This window comes from Haplochromis burtoni, unplaced genomic scaffold, assembly GCF_018398535.1.
Source record: "Haplochromis burtoni strain Fernald_Lab_line unplaced genomic scaffold, NCSU_Asbu1 Contig_170, whole genome shotgun sequence".
Classification (NCBI taxonomy): Eukaryota; Metazoa; Chordata; class Actinopteri; order Cichliformes; family Cichlidae; genus Haplochromis; species Haplochromis burtoni.
In genome coordinates, this window is record NW_024582531.1 from 1,300,065 (window position 1) to 1,325,924 (window position 25,860).

The following is a 25,860-nucleotide window of genomic DNA, read 5'->3' on the forward strand; positions in this document are numbered from 1 at the left end:
TCATATGATTGTTGGGTTTTTCTCTGTATCTATGAAGCGCCTTGAGGCGACTTTTGTTGTGATTTGGTGCTATATAAATAAAATTGAATTGAATTGAATTCATACTTTTATTGTTCAACTCTTGGTAGAGCCCTCAGTTCATCCTCTAGCACAGTCCTCTGGAACAAGCTCCTTTCCTTTTACACAAACCTTCTACTGATTGGCTGTCTGAACAATAAGTGTCCTCCTGTTTTCGGCACAAAATGATTGTGCTATCTGCACTCAATGACATCATCCAGTGCAAAGCATAGAAATAAATTGCTTCAAATGGGCAGTCAGGAGCCTGAGACTTTGGTTTACAGACTTTTACGGTCGAAGAACTAATTATTTGATCCCCTGCTTAATTTATAAGCTGGATATATTTTGGCTTATATTGTGTCTCTCTCCATAAGATGAAACTACCAATAATTTCTTATAAATAACAATAAACTTAACAATAAACTTAACAATAAACTGCAGGGGATCAAATAATTTCTTCCTCTACTGTACATAATCTGACCTCATTGTTTCAAACTTTAACCATGATGAAAATAAATACCCACCACTTTAACAGTGTGTATATGATGTAAAATAAAGGAATGTATAAAATTAGTAATACATTTTTAATTCAGTTTTAAAAACCTACTTGTAGTACAGCTGTCATGAAAAAAATGATGGTTGTCTAACTGATATTTGCATTTGGTGACGTAATATAAAGTTCTTGCATAAAAATTCTTACATTTAAGTACCAAGTCTTTATGAGACCCAGAGATTTTCATCTCTTCTCCATTTTCACCTCTGAAGTGCCCAGTCTATAGATAATTCTCTCTCTGCCACTCAGTCATAGACCAAAAGTATAAAACATAAAGTCACAAGCAACAGAACTGTGGCATGACAGTTGTGAAATTTTAAGTAACAAATAGAAGTGCCAACTCAAACCATTAAGTAGGTCAAGTGACAGAGGAAAAATCTCTTCCAGAAAATAATTATATATTTCACACTTAAAGCCATTCCAGAAGCTTTGTGTGTATTTTAAGACAGATCCCCACGATGAACTGCTTAACAAATTTGCTTGAGGGCCACCAAGGAGCTATCTATGCTGCTTTGAACTGCTGGCAGGTAATACATACTTCTGTCAATTAAACCTCAAACCTGGAATCCTAAGTATGTACTGAAAGTACAGCCACAGCCATTTGCCTTCCCTCTCGACTTTGTCCCCTGTCACATCTGCTGCAGTATGTGGTTTGACCAAGTAAATTACATTTGCACACTAAGCAACCTGATTTCTATAATGATGCACTTTGAAGTAAAGAAGGGCTTTTTGTACCCCTGTGTGTGTGTGTGTGTGTGTGTGTGTGTGTGTGTGTGTGTGTGTGTGTGTGTGTGTGTGTGTGTGTGTGTGTATTCATAACGGCGGGAGGGAGAGATGTTATTTTGCTTTTGTTATGTACCATCTTTTCATTTTTATTCATACCTTTTGAAGTAATAAAAATGTATTGTGAAAATATGCATCGTGCCAGTAAAGCCTACAGGCTAAGGTTTTTACCAAACTGTAAATAAAAGATGGATATAGGCATTGGTTCGTGAGCTCACACTCATCATAATATTTTACCATAATATTAGTAATATAAGGATTGTGACATATTTAGTTTTTTTCTTTTGTTTGTTGGGGTTTTTTGTAGCTATAAATACCCATATTTGGACAAGAATGTGGAGGTCTTAGTTATTACAATCGTCTAATGTTAGCAAGCTTGGTTAGCAAAGTGCACTGCACAGATATAGATAATTTTAGGAATTAGCCAAATAGAAATCTCATTCAGGTTAAAAAGCTCTCTTTTTAGAGTTGCTTGGCTAACATGCCAAAACACAAAAGGGAACATTAAAACAAACACAGAAGAACAATTAAAACTCTTGTATGAGTGTGTGGGTGTGATCAGGCTTGTAGCAGAGAGTGCTTGAGTGCTCACTCAGAGTAGAAAATGCACTATAGATGTACCAGATAACTGCTAAGTCGTGCTGTAACCATAGGCAGTATAAAAGATATACCACTGTAGTCATGAAATCCACCACTGGTTTTGCAGTTATTTTAAAGCTTCAATACTGATATTTTGGCCACTGACATTTTGGATTTTTGGAGTCCTACATGACCATTTTAGATGGAAGCATAAGGTGCTAGGTTGCTACCCCTACCAAACTGCATCTACAAGCTACACTAGTACAATGCACACACACAAATATGTGATAACTAGTACCAAATAACAGACTCGTGAAATACTAGATTACTGAAGCACATGCTTTAGTATTAATAAAAGAATTGTGAATGGGTTGTACCATATAATAGTCAGATAATTGCATCAAATGCTCCATAAAACACCAACAGCACAGACTGTGTTACATCTTCATTGGCTCCAGTCACCAAAGGTGAGACCTAAACTATCCATAGAGGCCAAAATTGTGTTTTGTAAAAGGATATAAATGTGCTGTCTCCAAAAATAATTATTATACAAAAGTAATGGTTTTTGGAACCAACCGAAGGCTAATAAAGAAACTACCGTCTTTTGTTGTTGTTTTTTTTTGGCACTCCTCTGGGTTTTTTTTTTGGGGGGGGGGGTTGTAGTCACTAAAACTAAAGCACATTCTTCGGCTTTTTATTAGGTGATGTCATTAAAGTGCTTCAAAAAGCATCAATACCACTGGTGGAGAAGTCCAGTTAACTGAGAGTGTTTGCTTTATATTTTGTAGGCTGCCAGTTCTGCATTTCACTCACAGAATCCAGTGAAAGTCAAGTTAGTGCTGCTAACTGAGGTGGCGTGTTAATGATCGCGACCAAAAGCCAGCCTTTTTGTCCTATCCGTACACCGTAGTTCAAGCCCGGTTGCTTAGTAACATTCCCAAACTAAAAGCACTGACTGTTGGCTACTACAATTCAAGAAAGTATTTGCTATTTTCGATGGGTTGCTCTGTATTCAAGAAAGTAGCAGCTAAATGGGACATGAAATAAAAAGAAGTAAATTGTCATTACGTTAACGTTAGCTAAGTAACGCTTTGAAATGGACTTAGATATTCGCCAGCATCTAGCCAAGGCTAAAGAGAACAAAGGTTTGTCGCGCAGTCAGTTAAGTAAATGAAGAGTTGTGAAAACAAGCTTACTGTGTTTATTTCATACATGCAGACTGTGGAGCTCTGCAGTCAGCCTACGATTTAATCAAGGGGGCAGCAGTAGTTGGAACCGGCGGACGGACTCCACGCATTGATCCGGAGTGGTGCGTCCTGTGCGCCGAAGCTGGGCTACAGGTGAGAGAGGATGAGGAGTTACTGTCGAAGCTGTTGATGAAGAATTCACTTGATGATCGTTTTGCCACCAGGGTCGAGGTGATGAGTTGGAAATAAACAAAAGAAAAAAAATGGTTGCAGTGCTAATCTTATTTTATCAATTAGGTATTGAGTATTACATTTTTATGCTTTAATGTATGCTAAATTAGTCTGAATTATATTACTCTTCTTGTTTATTTCCTAACTGGAGAATCAGAGAGTACCAAGTTGATTAAATTCTGTCTCATAACAGGCTATGTTTGTAGCTATTGTTCATAGCGTATATTGTAGATAGGTGTATTTATTTTAATTTAGGAATCTCTGAACTTTCTGCACACACATCTGTATTTTTGGATGAAAGGCTAAAAGCTACAGGAGGGGGCAAAATGACCTTAAAATGACTTTGCAGACTACCATTACTTCTTCTAAATGTGATGAAAACATGGCACATAACAAAAAAATGTTATCTGCCATTGTTGTTTGTTTCCATTGTATGTGTTTCCATTCTAGTTCCTCTCTCGAAATTTTAAAAAAAAAGTATTTTACTGAGTATGGGTTATCGAGTTGAATCAAAATACAAAATACTATTATTACTACTAATATATAATGGTTTTCTATCCTTCAAGCACAGGTCCTCTACCAGAGGCTTATAGCTTGAAGGTCCAGTGCATTATCTTTGCTGTTCCTAGGACTGCACTCTTCTGGACAGAAATCTCAGTTCTGGCTGCTGGTATCTGTTGGAGCCACTCACCCAGTTTTGGGGGAGTCACTGTACCAAGTGCTCCAATTGCCACAAGGACAACTGGTGCATTAACCTTCCACATCTTCTCTAGCTTCTCGCATCCCTCTTGAGCTTCTCATTTTATTTCTTCCTGATGTTTCTAAAACCTGGTATAGCCACATCTATCATTCGGCCTTATCCACCACTACTATGTCAGGTTGTTCGCACGCATATCACTTAAAATCTCACCAGGTTTATGTTGGTAGATCAGTGAATACATCAAATTTAGATGTGTGTGTATTAACCTACAGTCAGCATCAGAATCAGACAGGCTGAATTTCTTTGTATGAAAGACTATAATGAGAACACACATTCTCTGAAGGTGCCTGCAACCTTGCTTTTCAACTGCTGTGAGAAGCGTTTTTTATGATGTGAGAAGCTCCTGACTGCTGAGTTGTGGCATAAGACATGGTGCTTCAAGCAGCCTCCTAGAACAAAAGATTGGCATCTAACTGTGAAGATGTGGAGCTTACATTTTATAAGTAAATGCCTGCTACATCTGTGAAAGCTCCTGAATTATTAAAGCTTCAAAATAAAGCAGGTCCTAGACATTTGGATGGGTTGTTTGTTGATTAACATCAGTGCTTTGTTGCTGATGGTATCTACAGGTATTGATATAGAAAAATCAAGGTAATAAAAAAGCCGGCAGGACCTCCCTGCTGGAGGACTCGTTTCATTATGTCACTGTTTTCGTGTAGTAACTTTAGTTCTTCTAATCGAGCTATTTTCCCAGTAGGGAATAGCAATGAATATTCACTAATACAGGCTGAGCTGTCCTAAGGCAAGGGAAACATATTTGTATAATGAAACACAGGGATATTCCATAATGTGATTTGTTCTCTCTCCTTTATATCACACAGCAAGTTTTCTGTGAAAATGCAGCTTAGCCTGAAGACTTAAGTGTCAGTGAATGCTGAATTAGTCTTCATCCGCAGTATAGTTCCGTTCTTCAATTTTCCAGAGAAGCATAAATATTCTTGTTGTATTAAGACATGTGCTAACATACTAATCCATTGCTCATTGCTGTCAGGTTTTACTTATTCAGTGATCTTCCAGCCTGACTTATTGTTCTTCACAACACATACAAAAGCTTGCAGAACAAAAATTTCTGCTGCATGATCATCTTCCATGATAGTGCTGCACATCACTGAGTATAAAGCTGCTGAGTTTGAATTAATTTTACAATTAACAGGAGGCAGTTTGTAAAACAGCATGGAATTAATTTGTCGTGCAAAAAATAAATGTGCACCTCCCCATACATTAAGCCCTTTCGCAATAGTTTTTAATAATGCATCATACAGGGAAAATTGCCGGTTACACGATCTAACTGCAGATGAGGCTGAATTTTTTTTCTTTTTCTCTCTGGCCTTTGTGCTGCTCTGTCTCTGTGTTTTCAGCTGGGCTGTTTGGAGATAAGCACAGCGTGTCTAAAGATGTACTTTGAAGGGAATCCGCCGGCTAATCAATTTCTGTGTCGAGCCTACCTCTGCCAGGGCCAGCTGAAGTCTCCGCCGGCCACTGGGAGTGTGGTGAGGACAGTAAATTGGACACATCCCCTCAAGGGTGTTGTGTGTGTGTGTGTGTTTCTGCGCCCCAGAGATATATACACATGCAATTACTGTAGCGGCATACTGTACTCATTTGCACTAAAAACATGCAGCAGCTTTGCAAACAAACTCCAGCGGTTTTACCATGCTTCTTCGGTCTCAAACAAATATTGGCCTTTGCTACATTTGAGTGCAGCTTAAATTTTTTTTTTTGCTAAACTGTTTGTCATTGTTTATATGCTTCTATGTTCTGACAGGTTCTCATGTCCCCTTTTTGCACCATTTTCTATTTTAGGAGGACTTTGAGGAGGCTGTGGTGTATTTTCTGAAAGCAATTGAGATTTCAAAGCAAGAACCAAGGTATGCAACCTCGAGTATGCTCGGCTTTGTTGTTACAGTGTCGAGAAAGATGGATGACCATTTTCTGTTGCGTACAGTTGATCATCTCTGATATTATTTGGCAGTTGCTGCCACAGCGGTAAGGTGCGCTGGTAAAACACGTAATGAAAGCCAGACATTCTCACCAGGGAATGTTGTTTAGCTGTGATAGGTTAGGCTCTGTCTGATGCGCAGAGATATGCTACGAAGAAGAATCAAATATAACATGATTTTTCATGCTTCACCCCAACCCCTTATTCACAAGCGGAACATTTTCAACGTGTTTTCATCTCAATTTTAACAGCTGACTGGATGCATCTGTGAGCAGGGTGAAACGGGTGATGCACATATCGATGCAATAATAGAAATTGTGACAGATGCGTTCCCTTGTTATTTGCTTTGATGGATGCGTTTGGAGGTACTCGGTTAGCCTTTGTAAGCAATGAGCACTGGTTTTCTTTGCTAATGAACTCATAACCTGTCAATAAAAAGGCTCTATGAGGAATTCCAATTAACACCAAAGGAATACATATCTAATTCAAGCAGCCCACGCTAATGGACAGCACACACTCTGGTGAATAAATTAGGAGCGCTCAAACAGTCTCTTCACAGAGTTTTCTTTAAAACTGCAGCTTAAATTCATAAATTCCACTTATTTCACATCGAAAAGATTCAGCGGGCCGCTCTCCTGTGGCTCATTGGTCGATTGTTAATCCACACACATTTGGAATTCACAGGACTTCCTCATAGAGAGCTGACACTTGGTTTGAATTGAGTCGTACTAAGAGATAAAATGGCTTGCAAGTGTATCACATAAATAATTCATTGCTCGGTGTTTACTTTCTTCTGCATTTGATTTGTGCCTTACAGACTTCACTTTATGGTGTTCAATGCCTCGGTGCTGTACTTCCAAACAGTGCAACCTCTTCTGCAGCCGGGGCGGAGCCTCCACCTGGTGCCCTCTCTCAGGCAGGTGGTGCAGAGTCTGGAGGAGGTGGCAGACCACGACCACAGCTGGAGGGCTGAACTCATGATGCAAGTGCTCTCTTACTTAGACCTCATTAATATGTCCAGTTGTGATTTTGGTTCATACTCATTGAAAATTCATAGAGATAATGAACTGAGCTTATTAACCAGCAGTTTATTTATGACCACAGCTTCATCTAGCCTCAGTTAATGGGCTGCTTTTTTTCTTCTATAGAGTCAAGTATCTGTTTTATTCCAAGCTGTTTAATCATTTTTCAAAAAAATATTAGTTTTATCTTTGATCAGAGGACAAAAATGTATCATTCATATATATAATGTTGGGTCAGTGACAGATATAATAATAATGGATTGGATTTATGTAGCGTTGCTTTTCAAGGCACCCAAAGCACTTTACAATGCCACTATTCACTCACTCTCACACTGGTGGAGGCAAGCTACAGTTGTCCAACACCAGTAGGGTAAAGTGTCTTGCCCAAGGACACAACGACCAGGACAGAGAGCCCGGGGATCGAACGGCGACCTTCTGGTTACAGATGCGATTCCCAACCACCTGAGCCACGGTTGCCCCAATGATAAATATAATGAGATTAGCATGGCGTGCTACATTACATCTATTATAAGAATACGAAAAATATGTCCAGTTTACCATTGGTTGTGAAATGTTCCATCACAGCTGTATGCATTGCATTTACCCATATATGGGTTGATTTGTATAAGTTAAAGACTCATTAGTCCAGATTTACTAATGCGTTGCGCCAGTGCAAACTGGGGTTTGGTGTGGAAAAAAAGTACTGTTGGCACTTACAAAGGGAGCATGATGACCAGACTGCGTGTGAGGTGGGAACTCAGAGATTTTTGTAACTAATCCTGTTGTGCTTTGTGGAGGCAAATTTCTTCTCTCATGTATTAATCACATATTTAATCATATCACATTAGTTATAGTAATATCACTTTCTCACTTTACTATATTAAGAGTACCCCTGTCACTAGTTTGCATGCATGTGGAATGTTAACACAGTGAGGCCATTGTGATGGGAGACGTTAAACAGATAGTGGGACTCCTTCTGCTTATCTGGGATGTAAATCCTTAGGTGATGGCCAAGCAGAAAACAAGGTCATAATTCTCTCTGTGAGGGAGAAGGTATAGCCCCCCTCCACATTTGTGGAATGTTCTTTGTCTGTGTCTCTGCATATAAGATGTAAGGGCGGTGGCCAAAATTCAGAGATGATCCTGGTGTTTCACTGGGATGCTCTCTCCACATTGCAATGTGTTCATTAAACCCACTTCAAATCAAGCTCACTGGGTGTGTTGCAGGTTATTGTTAACATTTCCATAACAGTTTGTATTCTTGGAAATTTGTTTCTTCAGGTAAAAAATTAGGAAGAAGAACATTTAAATCAAGCATGCAAACTGATTGACAAATGTTTGCCACACAATTTACTGACAATTGCACTAAAATTTAATTCTCAAAAATGAACTGACTGTGTCTGTGTTTAAAAATCCCCCATAAAACTAACCACGCCCATAATTTGGCCTATTTGGTGATTGCACTTGCATGCTATTTTGCTCCCTTTAGTAAATTTGGCTCATTATGTTGCTATATTATGTACATTAATATTAGTATTAGTATGACAGGAAGTCTAAAACCCAAGCTATATATTGACCATGGAGGCAAGTATTGTCTGATATCCCTGTGGTGGGATAAATATATACATATATATATTTATATATGTTGCCTCAGGAAAATCAATGTCACATTGTAGTTGTGACTAGTGTTTTGTGTGCATCCAGAGACGAGCACAGTTTCAACCCAGACCACAGTCCTTTCCTAAACCAAACCAAACTTAAACTGAAATAATAGAAATATTCTTGAACTGAGTACAAGAAAATAAAAGTGAACATTGACTTTTGGTTTTACACAGAACAAAATACCCAGTCTGTCAGGTGAAGCGGATCCATACATCCACCACCAACCTGCTCCTCACATTAACTTTGTAGCCCTGACTTCTGAAAGCCTTTCTACTTTAGAGTGTTTTTGTCAGAAAGCTTTTCTGCCAGAACGCCCTAAAGGCACCTTCACCCACTGCTGTCTTTTTCCCTAAGATAGTCCTTGAATAACATGACTTATGTTGTAGTAACAACACCAGCACAGTAATATCAGATAGCTCATGCCACACAAGTGTGAACATGACAAGCTTCAGAAAAGAAAAGCTGTTATTTGATTGTTGGTATATTAATTACATTGAATGTTCAGTAGCATAGAAAAACTGAGCACTTGGCTAAAAGCACTTTGGAGACTGTAAAGGTCATCTTGTGACACATGCCCACATGTTTGCTCTCTGTCTCTGTTTCTGCTCAGGCACCTGATCAAATGTCTTGTGGACTCAAAGAAGGTTGAGGATGCAACAAGTTTTGCAAAAGTTACAGAAGAATTCATCAAGTCGCATACTCCAAAACTTTACCCAGGACTCTTTACTTTATTGGTAAACACAGCATGTTGCTTTCATGGCAGTTTTTGGTCGCTTATACATTCAGTAATAACTAAATAGATCCTCAATATCTACTTTTTAGGTGGATACTTTTTAAGTAGATATTGATATATCTACACAGAAGTGGTCTAATAAATTTATTAAGTGCTGTAAAACTACCTTAAAGGTTTGTGACATTGCTCCAAATAAAGTTTAGAGCTGTACTTCTCCTGTGCGTGTCCAATTCAACACGTGTCCAGATCTCTGGCTTGTCCCGACAGAGCAGTTAACAAAGCATTAATTAGAGTAGACATTATAGATGCAGTAACACAAAAAATACAATAAGTGTGTTGATACCTACTCAACACAGCAACATGATTGGCTCATGTTTCATGGTTGAGCTTCTGATTCACCCTTGGGGGCATTAAGATTGCCATGTATCAGACCTCAGAACGAATGCTATTTAAACTTTAATTGTATCTTTATACAAGTCTTATAATATGACAATACACCATTCAGATGTCTTCAGGAGTCTTATTAGCACTACATGCATAACAATAGCTCGCTAAACTCCTTGATGTTGACATTAATCATAAAATTCAACCCTGTCATAACCTGATAATAAAGCATAACTTCCGACTTCACTCTTCTTAGGTGCGACACCAGCTGTCAGACAGTGATGTCCTCCTGGAAACAAGCAGGGAATGCACTACGTTAGTAGTCATTTACAAAATGCAGGAATTAAAAAAGTAAGTTTCTGAGTTACATTCATATAAATGTTTGCTTTTTTTGCTGGAGGGTTTGTTTTGCTGAAAGTGTCGTTTTTGTGCTGTCAGGATGAAAGTCCTTTGCATTTTTATCTGTCGCTAGGAAAAACAAGATGTACGGTGTCACCAAAAAGAAGCACTTGATCTGCTCCAGAAATGCTTGCTTTGGAGCTTAAACTGTTTGAAAGCAGGCTTTTCTGATTGACTGCATGTTTATTGTTTTTACAATGCTTCTAACAATAGAGGCAGGTTGAGTCCTAAACCTGATCAGTTATGATCTTGTTTAAAGGTCTAAAAATTTTAAATCTAGTATTCCGTGTTTCTAACCTGCGTATGTCTTTATTTTATTCTTTGCAATGTTATCTTAAGATGTAGCGCTTAGAGTGAGGATTTTATTGTGGGGTTTTTTTTATATTAAAATTTTTATGCCTCCAGATACATTTAAAAACTGGGAGACATAGGTCAGCGGGTCCATTATCCATTGGCTCTCAGCGCATCCTGTGGCAGCCATGTTTTTCTGCTGGCCTGAACACATTTGTAGTACAGTACCATGTCTGCTGGTGTGGCGTATTCTTGTACAGTCCCATCCCCCAGCCCATTTCTGCAGGCATGTACTCGACATGTCACAGCTCCTTATGGCTCCTCATTTCAGTGTGACAGCATGACTAAGTCAGACTCGGCCGTCGTCAGCACCATATAGGTTATTTAGCCTAAGGTTTATGCACTGTTTTGTGTGAGTCTGTTAAAGGGCAAATGAAAGTATCAGTTTAATTCTGGATGCTCACATGCATGTACATTAATGTAAAGAGAGTTTTCCTGATGTTGTAGCAGGTTGGGAGGACTTAACAAGGACATGCTGACAAAAGAGAATTCTACTAGGCTTGAGGAGATTTTCCATCTCTTGGTGGACTGTAGCAAAGAGCCTGCTACACCTCTGAACTCCAGTCCTCTTCAGAGCTCAACACCCATCCAGCCATCTGACAGGTCTGTGACCTAAAGTGTCCTGATCAAATCTCCTGCGAGATTACCTTTTATTGCTCCCTGTTCTCTTCCTAAACCTCTCTCTACCATAAACCCACACATGGCTATCCCAGGGGCAGTACATGTCTCAGATTACTGTACTGAAGGATTGTGAATTGTATAAATTATGTTTTATCTGGGATTTGCAGAGTTGCCTTCCTCCTGGAGTTGGCTCTGCTGGCCTTGCAAGTGAAGCATCAGAAAGTAGCTGCCGACTGTCTGAAAGAGCTAAAGTCGTCGGGTGAAGCTGTGAGTGTCCGATATTCTCTTAAAACCTCGGGCAGTAGGGGCAGAAGATGTAACTGCACACAGTTTACAAATATGCAAATTTATGCATGGGTTTGACATTAACTGTGACCTATTATGCCTTTCCTTATTTTTTGTCATAGGTACAATGGTGAGTGCTCTTATGTAACGTTTAAATAATGAGGTTAGCATACGTACAGTTAATCGCTTTAAACCGGGACTCAGGCTTTAGACTGCTCTGCTGTTTTTACTCTTGGCTCCCTGTGATGTCAGTGAGAGCACATATCCCTAATTTTTGTGACCACAGAAGCAGTACCCCCAAACTGTTTAAACCTTCTGTTTATAAGGAGCCGCCAATCAGAAGAAATAAGGGAGGATGGGAACTAAAGCAGTTTGTTTCAGACAGTGGACAAATTGATGGGCAAGCACAGAATAAATAAGGAATATTTTGAGCTGTGAATCGTGCAAAGCTATTCTAGTAAAGGTTAATAATAAAAACAGGCCCTTGACAATACGTGAGATTAATTGCGTTTGACTTACAGTAACTTAGCATTCTCAAAGTTACTGTAAGTCTGTCACTGCCTATTTAGAAATGTGAACTTTTTCTTTTGCCCAAATCTGAACCCGTGTTCGCAAGGCTGTAAACTTTTTCTGATATACCAGGAGGCCACGCCCAGACTTTGGGAATATCTGGCTTATTAATAAAAGTTACAGAGATGCTGCATTTTTCTTTGAGCAATATAGAACATACAGGGTGTATCAGGGTGTATTTAAATCCGCAGCCGTTCACCAGTAGCGACTGAGATTCCTACTGTCAGAAAGAGCAGATTCATGCAAAAGTAAGACACACTGAGCATTTGTGAGCACTGTACAAGTTTTGTATGTGAAACTTTACCTTTACCCATATCTTTTAGAATTTACCACAAGGTTCTGTGTTCATTCAAAATGATAATTTTTTTTTAAGTTTAAAAATTCTAACCTTTTGAAATCAGATGATTTTTTTATAGACCCTACATTTCACTTATACAATCTCTTTTTTATGCTTTGTATGTTTTGTATGTATGAGTGAATTATGTGGAATGACAACATAATTAATGATGCTGCATATGGAGGATCTTCTGCCGTATAAAATCTGGTGATACAAATTTGTACATTTTTCAGCCCATCCTCTGATTCCTGACCTCACATGTGTTATTTTTGTCTTTCTAGAGTGTTAGCCAACGCTTAGTAATGGAATGTGTCCAAGGTGAAATCAACCTCCTGAAGAAAGAAATGAAGATGAATGACTATTCCAAAGCTAGTGTAGAGGTGCTTGGCCATATGTTTGAATTATCATCCATATGTTTTACCCTCATGTTAGAGTGAAAGCAGCAGATCCATTAGCAGATGCTTCATTTAATAATTTTTTTTTACAGTAAAATGGCTTGCTTATTGTCATTAAATTCAGAGATCTGACTTGAATAGGTATCTCTGACTAACTACAAGTCAAGATTTTGAATTATAATCATCCTAATATAAGTTCTGCAGTTTTTTCCCTTGTAATGAGAAAAAATGATGTTGGAAAGTAGGATCATGTAATCTCATTATACACTACTGTGAAAACTGTCACATTTAAGAACTGGCACATACAACATATTGAGCCCACTTTAATCCAAATTTGCTTGCCAAGTGATGGAAGTGTTGTGCCGTCGTTGCGACAGGAGAGATTCTCAATCTGTAGTTGTTATCCCACAGGCCCGGCTGAAAGAGATAGGCAAGCTGGATCAGTGGCTGCAGACTGCAGCGAGGGAGGGGGGGCCTCAGGCTGTGCAGGCAGTGTGTGCTACACAGTGGAACTTGTGCCTGCCCCTCTTGCAGCACAACCTCAGAAAATGCATCAAGACACCTCTGCTCAGGGTCGCTCAGGCACTGGAAGAGACACAAAGGTTTTCATCTTTTTACATAATCATCATGGCCTTGTGTGCATGTCCTGGAGCTTTTCGGGCTGCTTTTCGTTATTGTACTCATGTTTCACTGAATATGTTTAGCTGAGTGTTGCCCTCTTAGAAACTTCCAGTCTAGCTATGATTTGATATGAGAAAGTCATTATTTGCTCAGAATAATAATCACACACAGTTTACACAGACCTATACATTTCCTTACTTCCACAATATATACTGGTGATAAAAAAGTACACAATCCGTCAGTTCTAAGATTACATAATAATAAAAAGGCCTTAAATTACAAATAAATGCACACCTCTCTTAAGGTCCTGCCACAGTATTTCATTTGGGTTGAGCTCTGGAATTGGGTCATGACTGAGTCATTGCAGCACCTTTATTCTTTTCTTTTTCAGTCATTCTGTTGGGTAGTTGGTGTGCTTAGGATCACTGTCCTGTTGCATGACCTAGTGTGGTCTAAGCTTTAGTTACTGGACAGATGGTGTCACATTTGACCCTCCCTCTACACGGTAGACTCAGGGACACCAAAGTGCCCAGGTTATGGGACTACAAAAGAAGCATAAATTGTCACCCCTCCTCCACTGTGCTTAAAGGTTGTGAGGTTTGAGGTGATTGCTCTGATATGCTCTGTTTGATTTTCATCAGCTGTGGCACTGTGCATAATCACCAGACATCTCTGGTGAGATCAACTTCGAGCTGAAGCTATGTGCGCGCAGGAAGCAATTCGCCTGTTGCACAACATTAGTGACCTGGTGGTTGATGGGGAGATCGTGGCTCAAGAGTTGGGAGTTCGCCTTGTAATCGGAAGGTTGCCGGTTCGAGCCCCGGCTTGGACAGTCTCGGTCGTTGTGTCCTTGGGCAAGACACTTCACCCGTTGCCTACTGGTGGTGGTCAGAGGGCCCGGTGACGCCAGTGTCCGGCAGCCTCGCCTCTGTCAGTGCGCCCCGCTATATAAATACAGGCCATTTACCATTTGATCACTAGTGGAAATTCCTGGCTACAGTTGCCTAGGTAACTCTAATATATTTAGTACCCTGTCAAAAGTCATTCACTGGCATGCTGCACTCTCATTGGACTTCCTATGGCCTCTCATCACCATGCTGCTGTGAGCTGCTTCTTGTAGAATGATGGACTTTGAGTTGTTTAGAAATGGCCTTATAAGTCTTCCCACCCTGAAAAATTGCTGCTTTAAGATCATTCCTGATACCTTTCCTCTTTGGCAAATAATGACACAATGTAACATATCATGTGTTGTTGTTGTGCATCTGAACCTGTATTTTCCATATTTTAAAATCTGCTGAGAGCCACTTTATTACATTCTGATATGTAAAACCTCAGAATTTAGAAAGGATTTACTTTTACTTTTTTTACATGACTGTATTAAGTCATACTAATTGTGTGTTACTATTCCAGTATGTTGTTGGAGCTGCGCTGTCAAGTCCACTCAGAGCTGGCAGTGACTGAAGAGGAGGAGGGGCGCCTTGAGGCTTCTTTGACTCACTTTCAGAAAGCCATGCTGCTGGACAATGGGACACAACAAGAACGCCTGTCTTCAGCTTTCCGCCTCCTGCAGCTTAGGCAGACCCTCTACCAAACCCCTTCCCGCATTGAGGATAAAGCTGCTATGCTTATGCAGCAGGTTTCTTGTCCATCTGTACTGTGTAACATTACACACCAAACAAAAACGCATTTAGAGTAGGCTGCTGAAAACAAGAGTTTTTAGTTAAGCTAAAGAACTTTGAGTTAAAACATACCTGACCTTTCGGGGTATGGTGTGTTAGAGCTTTAATAATATGCTCAAATAAGTTCACTTTTAAAATATATGCTTTGCTTGAATGTGGTTGCTGAAGTGCTTTAAGAGTCTGTCTAGTCTACAAGTTAATTCCCTTCTTCCATGTCTTTCTCAGGCAAGAGACATGCCGCCCCAAGATAAGACAGACTTTCGACCCGTCCTGGTCGCTGTGGGCCTTCTTTTGGCCCCTGATGATTTTCAGATGGTCCTGGATGCAGATGACACTTCAAAAAGTACAGAATTCTCTTTCTTACTTTCACTTTTCACAAAGCCAAACTAAGACTTTTTCTTATGTTGGATTTGCAATAAGATGTTCTCTTGAAACAGACGTCCAAATGAAATGAAGTTCTTTTATCTACACCAGGAATAACGCACGTTGTTAATACTTCATAAAATGACAGCATACATGCTTGAAGGACAGGTTAGCCTAGAAGAAGAAGCAAGTCATATTGTTCAGCTATACCTTTGGGACAGTTATTTTGGAGCATAAATGAAACCGAAATTAGACAGTATTTCTTTTTCACCTGGAAGTTACAGTTCTGCTACTACCTTTGCTATTTATTCTGTCATAGAAATGTGACAGTGATGTACAGTAAGGTGACAGTGGCTAGTGATGTCATCTCACAGCAAGATGGCTCCAGGCTTTTTGTGTGGAGTTTGCATTTTCTACCTGTGCCTGTGTGAGCGTCAGGTACTATTTCTCAAAACATCCAGATTAAACTTAACATGGTTTAACATGGACGGGCGATTCTAAATTGGCCATGGATGCATGGTAAGGGTTCACTGTGGCAATCTTACTTCTGTTAGTGAGTCATATGGCCTAGGACCAGGAGACCATATAAATTATTATATAATCATATCTGGAACTGTAACATACATATGTACTAATGCTTCACAGCAGAATGTCTTTGTGAGCAACTTGATCTTAGATAAACCCCACTGATTTGTGCTGACAGAGCCCTCCTACATTTGTAGAACGCACCTGGAATGCAAACTCATGCCGCAATTGTTTAGTCATAAGTAAAGTTGGCAGTCGTTGCATGCAGGCTGATTGGATGTCACAGACCTACACTGATGTGCACTGATGTGTTGCTTTTAAATTTAACCCACAATCTTCAGAGATACTTCCCGGGGTCACATTGAGCTTTTGTTGCTCAGTGGTGTGCAATTTCTCAGAAAAAAAACTGCTTCGAGAGTGTGTTCTAGTTTTGCTAACAGTGAAAGCCACATCGACAGTGTGCGATGAATCACGGAGCAGAAGGGCCAGAGCTTGGGGGGAGCCTTTGATCTCGCATTTGTTCAAGGCTCCTTGCTTCATAGCATCAAATGAACATTCAGCAGTCCTAATGACCCGGGGAAAAACTGACAGCTTGTCAAAGGGCTCCTACTGCAGGCACGGGTTAAAAGCTTTGGTCCCTAGAGGCACCTCTTGTTTTTGTCCATGAACCTTAAGCATGCCCTAGTTGAAGCCACTTAATCATTGTGTTGTGAGCTTCAAAGCCAGCACGTAAAGTAACCCTTGGGACTACAAGAATTAATTAAGTGCACCATGGTGCCACAAATTTTTTTTTGTGCGTGTTTGTGTGTGTTGGTGAATGTGTTTGTTGTGTGTGTGTGTCTGTGTGTGTGTGTGTGTGTGTGTGTGTGTGTGTGTGTGTGTGTTTGTGTGTGTGTGTCTGTGTGTGACTTTCAAAGTGAGCACACCGGCACTTGCGTATTTTGCCGCTCTACACACAGTCAGTGTATTCATAATTCAGCCCCATATTTGTGTTGGTGCAGATGCTTTTCAGTAAAAATTTGGAATATGCTGCCATCTAATCTGATTACACTGGGCTCAGCAGCGCTCCTGTTTGAAAGAGTTAGCAATGGAAATAGGCCGTTTTCTCTTCAGTGCCCTAAGTTGTGTTTCCTTTTGCTTACATGAATGTTGCATAAAACAGATAGTTGTGCAGCTTTGTCATAATTTCTATGCTGATCTTCTGACACCATGTAAGCCTGAGAATTTGTACATTAGAATAAATATGCCTTTTATTCATACCTACAATTTTCATTACTAATAAAAGGGGGGGGGGGGGGGAATAGAAAAGCTTTTCCGGTATTAATCAGGTTCGACTTATGCAGTGTTTCAACATTTGTCTAGTTCCCGCAGGCGGTCTTGGATCTGGACCAGTGACTCAGCTCGCTGCAAAGGCTCAGCATCACTCTACATCCATACAGAGGGTGGAAGGACACCTGGACAAACAGGGCAGCGATACAGATCATACAGAGATGTGCGTGTTTGCAAATGCAAGTCTATTAATTTTGCGCATGTGCTTTTGATGTATGAATGTAAGCAAAATGAAGTGTAAAGTGTAAAGTTTTCTCAGCGGTTAGTTTTAGTTGTCACACCTCCCAGAAACCCAGTTGGAAAATTGCCCATATAATCAGACTTTTATGGCTTGTTGAATTTATTACTTCTTGCTTTTACCGAATATTAGATACTAATGAATGTTTGATCTATTGGTCCTCGCTGCTGTTAAGGTTGTTGTGCGACTATAACTCTGCACCCTTCCATTTCATATCCCTATTCAAAGCGCATAGCTGATTTCCTCATGTCTGCCCCTGTCATTACCGTTAAAGAGATGTGCACGTCACTAATGGCAGACTTAATGCTCAGGAGACAGCAGAACCATCACAACTTGAGAGCAGATTTTTATTATTCATGACCCTGCAAACAAACAATATTCGATCATATACAACACGTAGCTGTACCCTTGTCCCAACCTTAACCTTTTCAAAAAGTACTTATCTGTAATTTATCTTTATTTCGTGGCTGTTTCAGAGTGAGGCTGTGGGCAACATTAGCGAAGACAGCCAGGAAGCATGAAGTTTGGGATGTGTGCCGAGCTGCTTGTGGATTCTGTTTGCTTTATGATGACGGGAGATGGAAGAAGACTGACAGTAAGATGATGAATGATCTTAAGAGTAACACTAAAATAACAGAAACATTTCTAATACTGAGTTTCAGAATACAGAATAGTAATGAGAAGTCAGGTTTATACTCCTATGGCTATAGTTTATGTTTTTGTGCTATTGCTAAATACAAAAAGAGCAGGAGAGCTGTCACTGATTATTCACATAACATATTTTGCTAATTCTCTCCAGCGCGCAACTACTCAGAGGGGGAAAGCTGTGCACAGTGTCTTCACGGTTCCAGTGGAAGTCAAAGCTTTGTGCACCTGCTGCGCCTTTTAGCTGAAATTCGCTTCATTAGTGCTGAGGTTTGTTCTTACTAACTAATACACACAGCCACTCTTCAGCTCCTGTGTTCCTACAGATGGAACCAACACACTCCAACAGGTTTCTTATAACTCCAGTATTATAAGGTTGGCCCTTTTGATTATTCATTACAGGCAAGTATTATAGAACTATAAAAAAAATGTGGAGCAAAAACTTCTTACACAATGGTCAACAGAATGAGAGGAGACTGAAGAATGTTGTGATTGAACAAACACAGCGAAATGCACTGTCCACTTTGTTAGGTACACCTGTTCAACTGCTGCTTAATGCAAATTTTGACCGGTCCAAACTGAGCAACAGAATGGGGTAGAACGGTAATGTAAGTGACTTGAATGTGTAATGGTGTCAGTGTTCTGAGTATTTCAGGAACTGCTGATATACTCGGATTTTCCCAAACAACCATCTTGAGAATTAAAAATTAATTAAGGCAGTTCTGAAAGCCAAAGGGTCTTCAGTCAGGTACTAGCAAGGTGTAACTACTTAAGTGTCTGGTGAGTGCAGGATAGCTGTTCTGTGCCATAATTTGTTTTTGTGAGTATCGTAAACGCACTGAGAGGTTTCTTGGTTTCTCTTAAAATGTAATGTTCCAGCATGATCTGAAAGAGTATTTTGAATGATATAGTAATAACTGAAGTTGAAGGTTTTCATGTTCCTACTGTAATGTATATTCAGAACAGTGACTGGTGTAACATCAATGGGCTCATATTCCTTCTGTTTTTGATAATTAAAGACAGTAGATTTATTATTGAATATGTTCTTATGCAGATCAGACAGAAACTCTTCATACTGAAAGTTGTTTGGCTCTAAAGGCTCCATACCTGGTTTGTTAGCCACCAGCTTCTGAATTAAACTTTATTTGAATTCAGATGTTTTTGTTATAAGGTGTTCATGTTCATTTTGTGGATGATCTTAGATCAAGCTGTTTCTTTTAGGCTGTGCCATCCTTTTGAAATACACTATTAGAAACAAAGACTGCTTGCAGCAGTTGACGTGCATTATGGGAGTTTTAACAAGCCTGTGAAGTTGTTGGTGAGTGGTTGGAGTCAGAGACTGCTGTGCTTGTCTCATGAGTTTGTCTTATTCTGCATACGTGCTTCCCATCAAATGTGTCCAAGTCTTTATTAAGTCTACAGAGACGTTAACTTGACAGCACTTTAAAGAAAATGAAGAGAACTATCCACACCCATGGCACAACCTTGCCAAAACTGACACACGCTGTAGCCTCTTTTCTTATACCTTTGTTCTATGACACGGGGATATGTTTTCTGAAAATTTGATTAGATTTCATTAATTCAAAAGCTGCATTCTTCTCAGTCTGATGATGACGACTGGTTCCTCTTGTCTTAACCGAGTTGTCCACCTCTGGATAAAATGTTCACCAGTCATTTCTTTTTGTCTTTGATCTGTATATCTGAGCTTTAATACCTTTAAAGAATCTGTCATCCCCATAGCAGGAGGTTTTTCTCTTTTTTATTATAAAGATGTCAAAACAGGAAGTCATCTTTAATATTATTGTTTGTGAAATTAATGTATTCTTTCTTGTTCAGGCCACTATCCAAAAGCTACTTGAAGAGGGGGTACAGCTAAATAGCCCTGCTGTCCCCCCACAGGATAAACAGTTTTGCGTGTCAGAAGAGGATCCACACTGGGTTATTTACAGGTGAAAACATAATATACACCTGTATCAGGACACCAGATATTTTGATTTTGTGTGTCTTTGCTGTTTACTGTACCTTGTTTTTTATAACTTGAATATGAAAGTAATTTGAAACAACATTTTTTACTTTTTTAAAACAAAGGTTAGAGTACCGAAAAAGCAGTCTTTGCATTTAGGTTGCACACAGTGGTTATGTTGTCCCAAGGGTGTGCACTCTATTCTGTAGCAACAGTGGAACTAAGTCCCATCATAGTGACAACTTTAGCTAAAATTACAAGTTAGCGATGGCATAGCTGCAGCACCGACATTGTTCTCCACTTCAGTGGGGCTCACCACTGTTGCAGTGTTGTGGAGCTGTACTGCGCATGCAGGCCCTTCTTCAAAATGTGATCCTGGCACAAAGTATACTTCCACATTGTAAGCCATTCGATCCACCATCTTGCTAGCTAAGGTCTAGAGACATGCTTGGAAGACTTGTCTGCAAATTTATGCCGAAAAAGTGCTACACAACAGGGAGACACAGATGATAGATCATTTGCATTCTAAGAAAAAGTTGTGACTTTCCACTAAAACCAACAGATTTCAAAAGGGGCAACTTTTCCAGTTTCCATCACAGTTTCACAAATACTTAGTGAGCAGTTGGAAAGTGTTTGGTAACTACTTGGCATCTTCCATGCAAATTAGAAGAGACTGCAGGAGTCTGCTCGCGGCTAAAGTATTGGCAAGGTTTTACAATATACCTCATAACCACTTTCACTTAGTGACAGCATGCCTTCCACAACCATTAACCAACCAGCTGGGGAATAAGCTGGTTGGTCCCTAGCTGGTTATCAGGGGATCACTGACTGCTCTTGGGCTGTGGCTGTGGCTAAAGAGTTGATTTCACATCACATTCCAGCAACCTCTCACAACCAGGAAACCAGGAAGTATTCCTCAGTTTTCTGGTTGACCCTGGTACAAAATAAGGGTTCCAGTTTCTTCTATAATGCAATTGCCAGGCCACCACTCACCGGCCTCTAGGCCTGTGTGACTGAAGCCCAAGGTTAATATGTGCACTGGCATGGACCTAGTACTGGATACATTCCACTTGTACACATCTGTGTGCCAAAGAGTTGGGGGGGAGACACAAACATTGGGAAAGTCATGAGTTTTTGTCTTGTTCTTTTTCTTCCATCAAAATAAAAGTAACAGAGAAATACCGTCATATTTACCAGAAATTGTTTGCTTCTTTGAAAAAGCATCTAAATACCTGATTAATTGAAACTAAACAGTTACATTAACTCTTACAATTAAACAGTAATCGAGTACTCTGCTTTGCACCTACTAATTAAATGAGCTTAATTTCCTTATTTGTCAAACTAAGAGTTCAAACCTGATCTGGGAACATTTCTAAAGCAATCAGATGTTATGGAAGAAGGGTTCAGATATCTTGTGTAATGTAGTTAAAGGGTAAGGATCAGATACTCCTCATTGCTTGTTATAGTGAGATCAGCATTATGGTGGTCAGGGTCACTATAGTATATTATTATTTATCATTTGTTTAATATATTTTGGGACTGGAAAATGGGCAAACTGGATAAATGGACATGTGCATCCAGAATCTGATATTTTTTATTTTCTATTTTTCCAGAGTGTTTTCCATCTTGTCTTCTTTCTTGGATTCCAGCCATCGTTGTATTAGATAAAACAGCAGCCTATTTTCTTTATTGACTTGACAAGACTTGACACATGGCATTCACCACTGAAATCACTGTACTGATGTGCTGTGCCTGAGACCTGCCTGAAATCTATTTCTGGCATATTGTAGAATTACAAGGGCTGCGAGCTGTTACTGTGAAATAAGATGAATACCTTCTTAAGTAGAATTTGCAAATTCTGTAAAAACTTGATTGAGTAATTTTCCTTCAGTAGATGAACGTGTTCATGCTAAAACAAGTTTAAAGATGAAATTGAAAATATTGTACTGCACACAAACACGCACAAAGAGTACTTTTTCTATCCTTTTTTCACTCTCTTCTATATTTCTGTGCTTCTCTCACCCAGGGACTGGATCCAGGCTCTATGTGCCTACACCACCTCCAACTTCTTGCGGGCAGGGGAGCTCGGAGCAGAGATCGGAGAGTCGTGGGTGGTAGCTAATGCAGCCATTTACCTGTGGAATTACAATAGCCACTTGCTGGCAGCTAGGGAATACACACGCCTGCTTCCCACCTTCCAGAGTCTTGTGGACATGCTCCAGAAGACGGGGTACACTGGGTAGGCTTTTTTTTTAGAAAATTATACCTTACCTGCGGTGTCACAGCTTCACTAATCTAACATAAAGGTAATTAAAACACACCCTGAGAATCTGAACTGTAAAAGCACCACAGAAAAACTCATTATGAAACAAAATCCATGACATTCTAGATGAAATCTGCCTCTTATCAAGTTGTTAAGTTCTTACTCATTACTTCTCTAAATCAAGGTCATGAGCTACGTTAGTTATACCCGTTGTTGTTTTTGCCAGCACTTAGGATTATCATTAAATTAGTTTTTGCTTCAGGGCAGCTGGGATAGGCTCCAAGATATGTATTTGGTAGTTTCAACACAGCAGACATCCAGGAGACATCACATTGTTAATTTAGTGAGTATATTCTATGTTCAGCTGGATTCTCAGAGCATAATGCATTTTCTGTGGTCTTATAAATTCTTCTTCTCACCTTTCCTCGACTTCATGACATTTTCCACTAAGGTCAAGGATAAGTGGTTGCAAAAATGAGTTATTCGATGCTCCCTTAGATTCTGATTAAGTTCATATGTTTCTTCTTAGTCTGTGTCTTTGTCTCTGTCTGTGTGAGGTTGTTTTCATTTCATACCAGTCTGTGTTCTTATTTTTTACCCTTTTTAGATGCTATCATTATGCAGCACTCTTTTTTTTAGTTGGTTATTATAGTGCCTTCTTGAGTCCCTGCAAGCCCAAGCTAGTTTTCTGTCTGCTTTGGATCTTTCCTCATCAGCATGACACCTGCAGCTCCTCGCACTTTGTAGTTTAGCTGAAACAGAGAAAATTACACAGGATATTATGTCTTGCTGGTGTAACTAAAAAGGTTAGATGAAATCACATGAATATGTTTTGTAAATACATTGTGTGTTGAGCAAATAAGAGCAACCTCTAAATGACAAAACACATTTTGGTTTTCATCCATTTTATTTACATTATTATTTACATTTTATTTTGATTATTCTCTACCTCCCCCAAGGTGGTTATGTTTTTTTTGGTAGCCTTTGAATGTGTATTGTTCTGTCTGTAAATACAATAGCTTGAAACATTTTGAATGAAACTTGGTGCAGATTCAGTTCTTGTTAACAATCCATTAAAATTTGTTTTACATCCACTAAGGTCAGCTTAACGACTTATTGGTCTAAAATTGGCAAAAAAAAAAGAAGCCTTATGGTAAATGGTAAATGGCCTGTATTTATATAGCGCTTTACTAGTCCCTAAGGACCCCAAAGCGCTTTACATATCCAGTCATCCACACATTCACACACACATTCACACACTGGTGATGGCAAGCTACATTGTAGCCACAGCCACAATGTAGCTTGCCATTTATAACGTATAAACTCTGATTCTTACATGTGTGGTGTGTATTGTCAACACATAGGAAATAACATGTAGCAATTTAAAACCTCTGACCACTTATTCAAGCTCAATAGGTTGATACATAGAGAGCTATATGATTATGGAGCTATTGTATGCCTATAACATACAATACCTTTCCCTTAAAAGTAAATACTGCCCAGAGAATGAGCTGCCTTGATGGAGTGCTTCTTGTTTTTATTTGTTTTATATGTTAGAGCTGCTTAACCAACAATTAATTAATAGTTTTCTGCATTTGTGTGTGTTTCTTTGTTTTTGGTGATACACTGTCTCTATTCATCAGTACATTGTTCCGCATTTCTTAGAAATGAAAATGTTTTTAGAATGATGATCACACACATTTTATCTTATTCTGTGCGTTCTGAAAGACTTTCATCAGGCCACCCATTTCTTTATCTACTCTCTGTGGAATAAAGTGAATACAAAGTCCTTCAGTTCAAGTAAAACTTACAAAATGTGCGTTCATCCTCAGAAACGTATCTGAAGCTTATTTCTTTTGTTGCTCCTGACAGCAGAGGAGACCATTTAAGCACTGCTCTTATTTTTGGCTATGGAAAGAAGCAGTGAAGCGTTCATGAGAACAGACCAAACTCTCCTTGGGCATAACAATAATTGTGCAAATGTTAGAATACACTGGCATTCTCATGTGACATGTGACCCAAGGAACACTTAGTTTTTTCGTAGCCAAATCTGTGTTGAGGGGAACATTCTTTGTTTGTGTTTCTCAGGAACCGTGTTCTTTTTGTGCTGCTGTGTGATGCTGTGGCCCAAGGGTTGATTCAGCCTCTGTTTGGGCCAGACAGCGTTGTGCCAGCTCCAGCAGAAGACAAGAGCAAAAAAAGAGCTGAGAAGGGCATAGCAAAGGCTGCCAGCACCTGTGGGGGTTTCTTAGATCCTGCTGGCCTCCAGGATGTCCACAAGGCATTAGAGGTGAGTCTCTTAATGTGGCTGTGCTTTTCTTTATATCACACAAGTTATATTAAAACTTCCTGACCTAGGATTTTCTGAAGCAGTTTGTTAGGTCATAGAGATATTTTCATCAAGATTAAATATGTTTATCTTGGGATTTCTTTAAAGCAAAGCTATCTCCAGGGCCACTGATGATTGGAGCTGATTTTGGCTGATACTTGTGGAGACGATAAGATATAATTAGACCACTGTCTCTACAGGGACGTGTTCAGAAAGGTTATGTAACATGTAATTATGACTAACAGGGTGTATATGTATGGTACATTCTAACTAACCAAAGCATATTTAGTTAGAAACCTGCTAACTTCTTGGATGGATGTTGTGGAAGAACACAGAATCTTCCTTGTGTCTGACTGATTGGAGTGTTTTGAGTTTGCTTTTGTTCAGTTTTTATCTTTTCAAAGTGAAAACAATGTCTGAAATCCCAGCGCTGACAGCTTAAGAACTGATTGGAATCTGTGAAAAGAGTTTAGCGCACAGTGTGTACAATCTCTGAATGCAGTTTGCTGAATGTTTGCAAGACGTGTTCAGAAAGTCAAGCGTTAATCTCTTTGTGCAGATATTACACAGCTAACAGTGTGAATTTAACATTTACAGACTGACATCTTTAAAAAGAAAAAAAAGTTTTAGACTTTCAAATCTAAATTGTCACTTTCCAAATCAGAGTCTAAACCATCAGGACTTACTAGAAACCTTTGAAATGCTCCCCAGCTGTATATATGATTCTACTTTATGCAAACAATGGTCTGTTTGTATAGAGAGCAGCCTTCATGCTCTCTTGATTTGGCCACTGAGCACTGAATTGTAGTTCAGCTTTCTCAGCTTTAAAATGGGTGCTTTTTTAGTGGTCTGTGACTGCTCAGTCACTTGCCCTTTGGTTGGTCAAGACAGCAATAAAATGGGACATAGATGGAGTCAATCTGATATTAGTTTGTGATTGGCGGGGGTCAAGTTGTCCATTATATCTGCTTGTAATAGTTTGGCAATTAGCTGAAATCAATTGGTGACAATTGTAAATTTGTTGCCATCCACATTCGAAGTCAAGTCAGAACCTCCC

At 39.4% G+C, this 25,860-nt stretch overlaps 1 protein-coding gene across 3 annotated transcripts in view; it reads left to right on the forward strand.

Annotated features, from left to right (window-relative positions):
- Positions 1-2,895: 2,895 nt before the first annotated feature.
- The window catches only part of LOC102312134 (cilia- and flagella-associated protein 46), a 65,121-nt gene continuing 42,156 nt past the window's right edge, over positions 2,896-25,860 (forward strand). For 2 of the 3 annotated variants that reach the window (XM_042225382.1, XM_042225383.1), the window contains exons 1-19: positions 2,896-3,117; positions 3,191-3,312; positions 5,509-5,640; positions 5,954-6,018; positions 6,907-7,071; positions 9,384-9,507; positions 10,147-10,241; positions 11,088-11,243; positions 11,429-11,528; positions 12,735-12,833; positions 13,260-13,450; positions 14,880-15,105; positions 15,374-15,491; positions 17,399-17,528; positions 18,080-18,198; positions 18,403-18,518; positions 20,085-20,197; positions 22,238-22,450; positions 24,563-24,764. In XM_042225382.1, coding sequence (XP_042081316.1) covers positions 3,069-3,117; positions 3,191-3,312; positions 5,509-5,640; positions 5,954-6,018; positions 6,907-7,071; positions 9,384-9,507; positions 10,147-10,241; positions 11,088-11,243; positions 11,429-11,528; positions 12,735-12,833; positions 13,260-13,450; positions 14,880-15,105; positions 15,374-15,491; positions 17,399-17,528; positions 18,080-18,198; positions 18,403-18,518; positions 20,085-20,197; positions 22,238-22,450; positions 24,563-24,764 — 2,535 coding nt within the window. In that variant the 5' untranslated portion in view covers positions 2,896-3,068. The remainder of the gene's footprint in view (positions 3,118-3,190; positions 3,313-5,508; positions 5,641-5,953; positions 6,019-6,906; positions 7,072-9,383; positions 9,508-10,146; positions 10,242-11,087; positions 11,244-11,428; positions 11,529-12,734; positions 12,834-13,259; positions 13,451-14,879; positions 15,106-15,373; positions 15,492-17,398; positions 17,529-18,079; positions 18,199-18,402; positions 18,519-20,084; positions 20,198-22,237; positions 22,451-24,562; positions 24,765-25,860) is intronic. The other variant, XM_042225384.1, reaches the window with a different exon arrangement.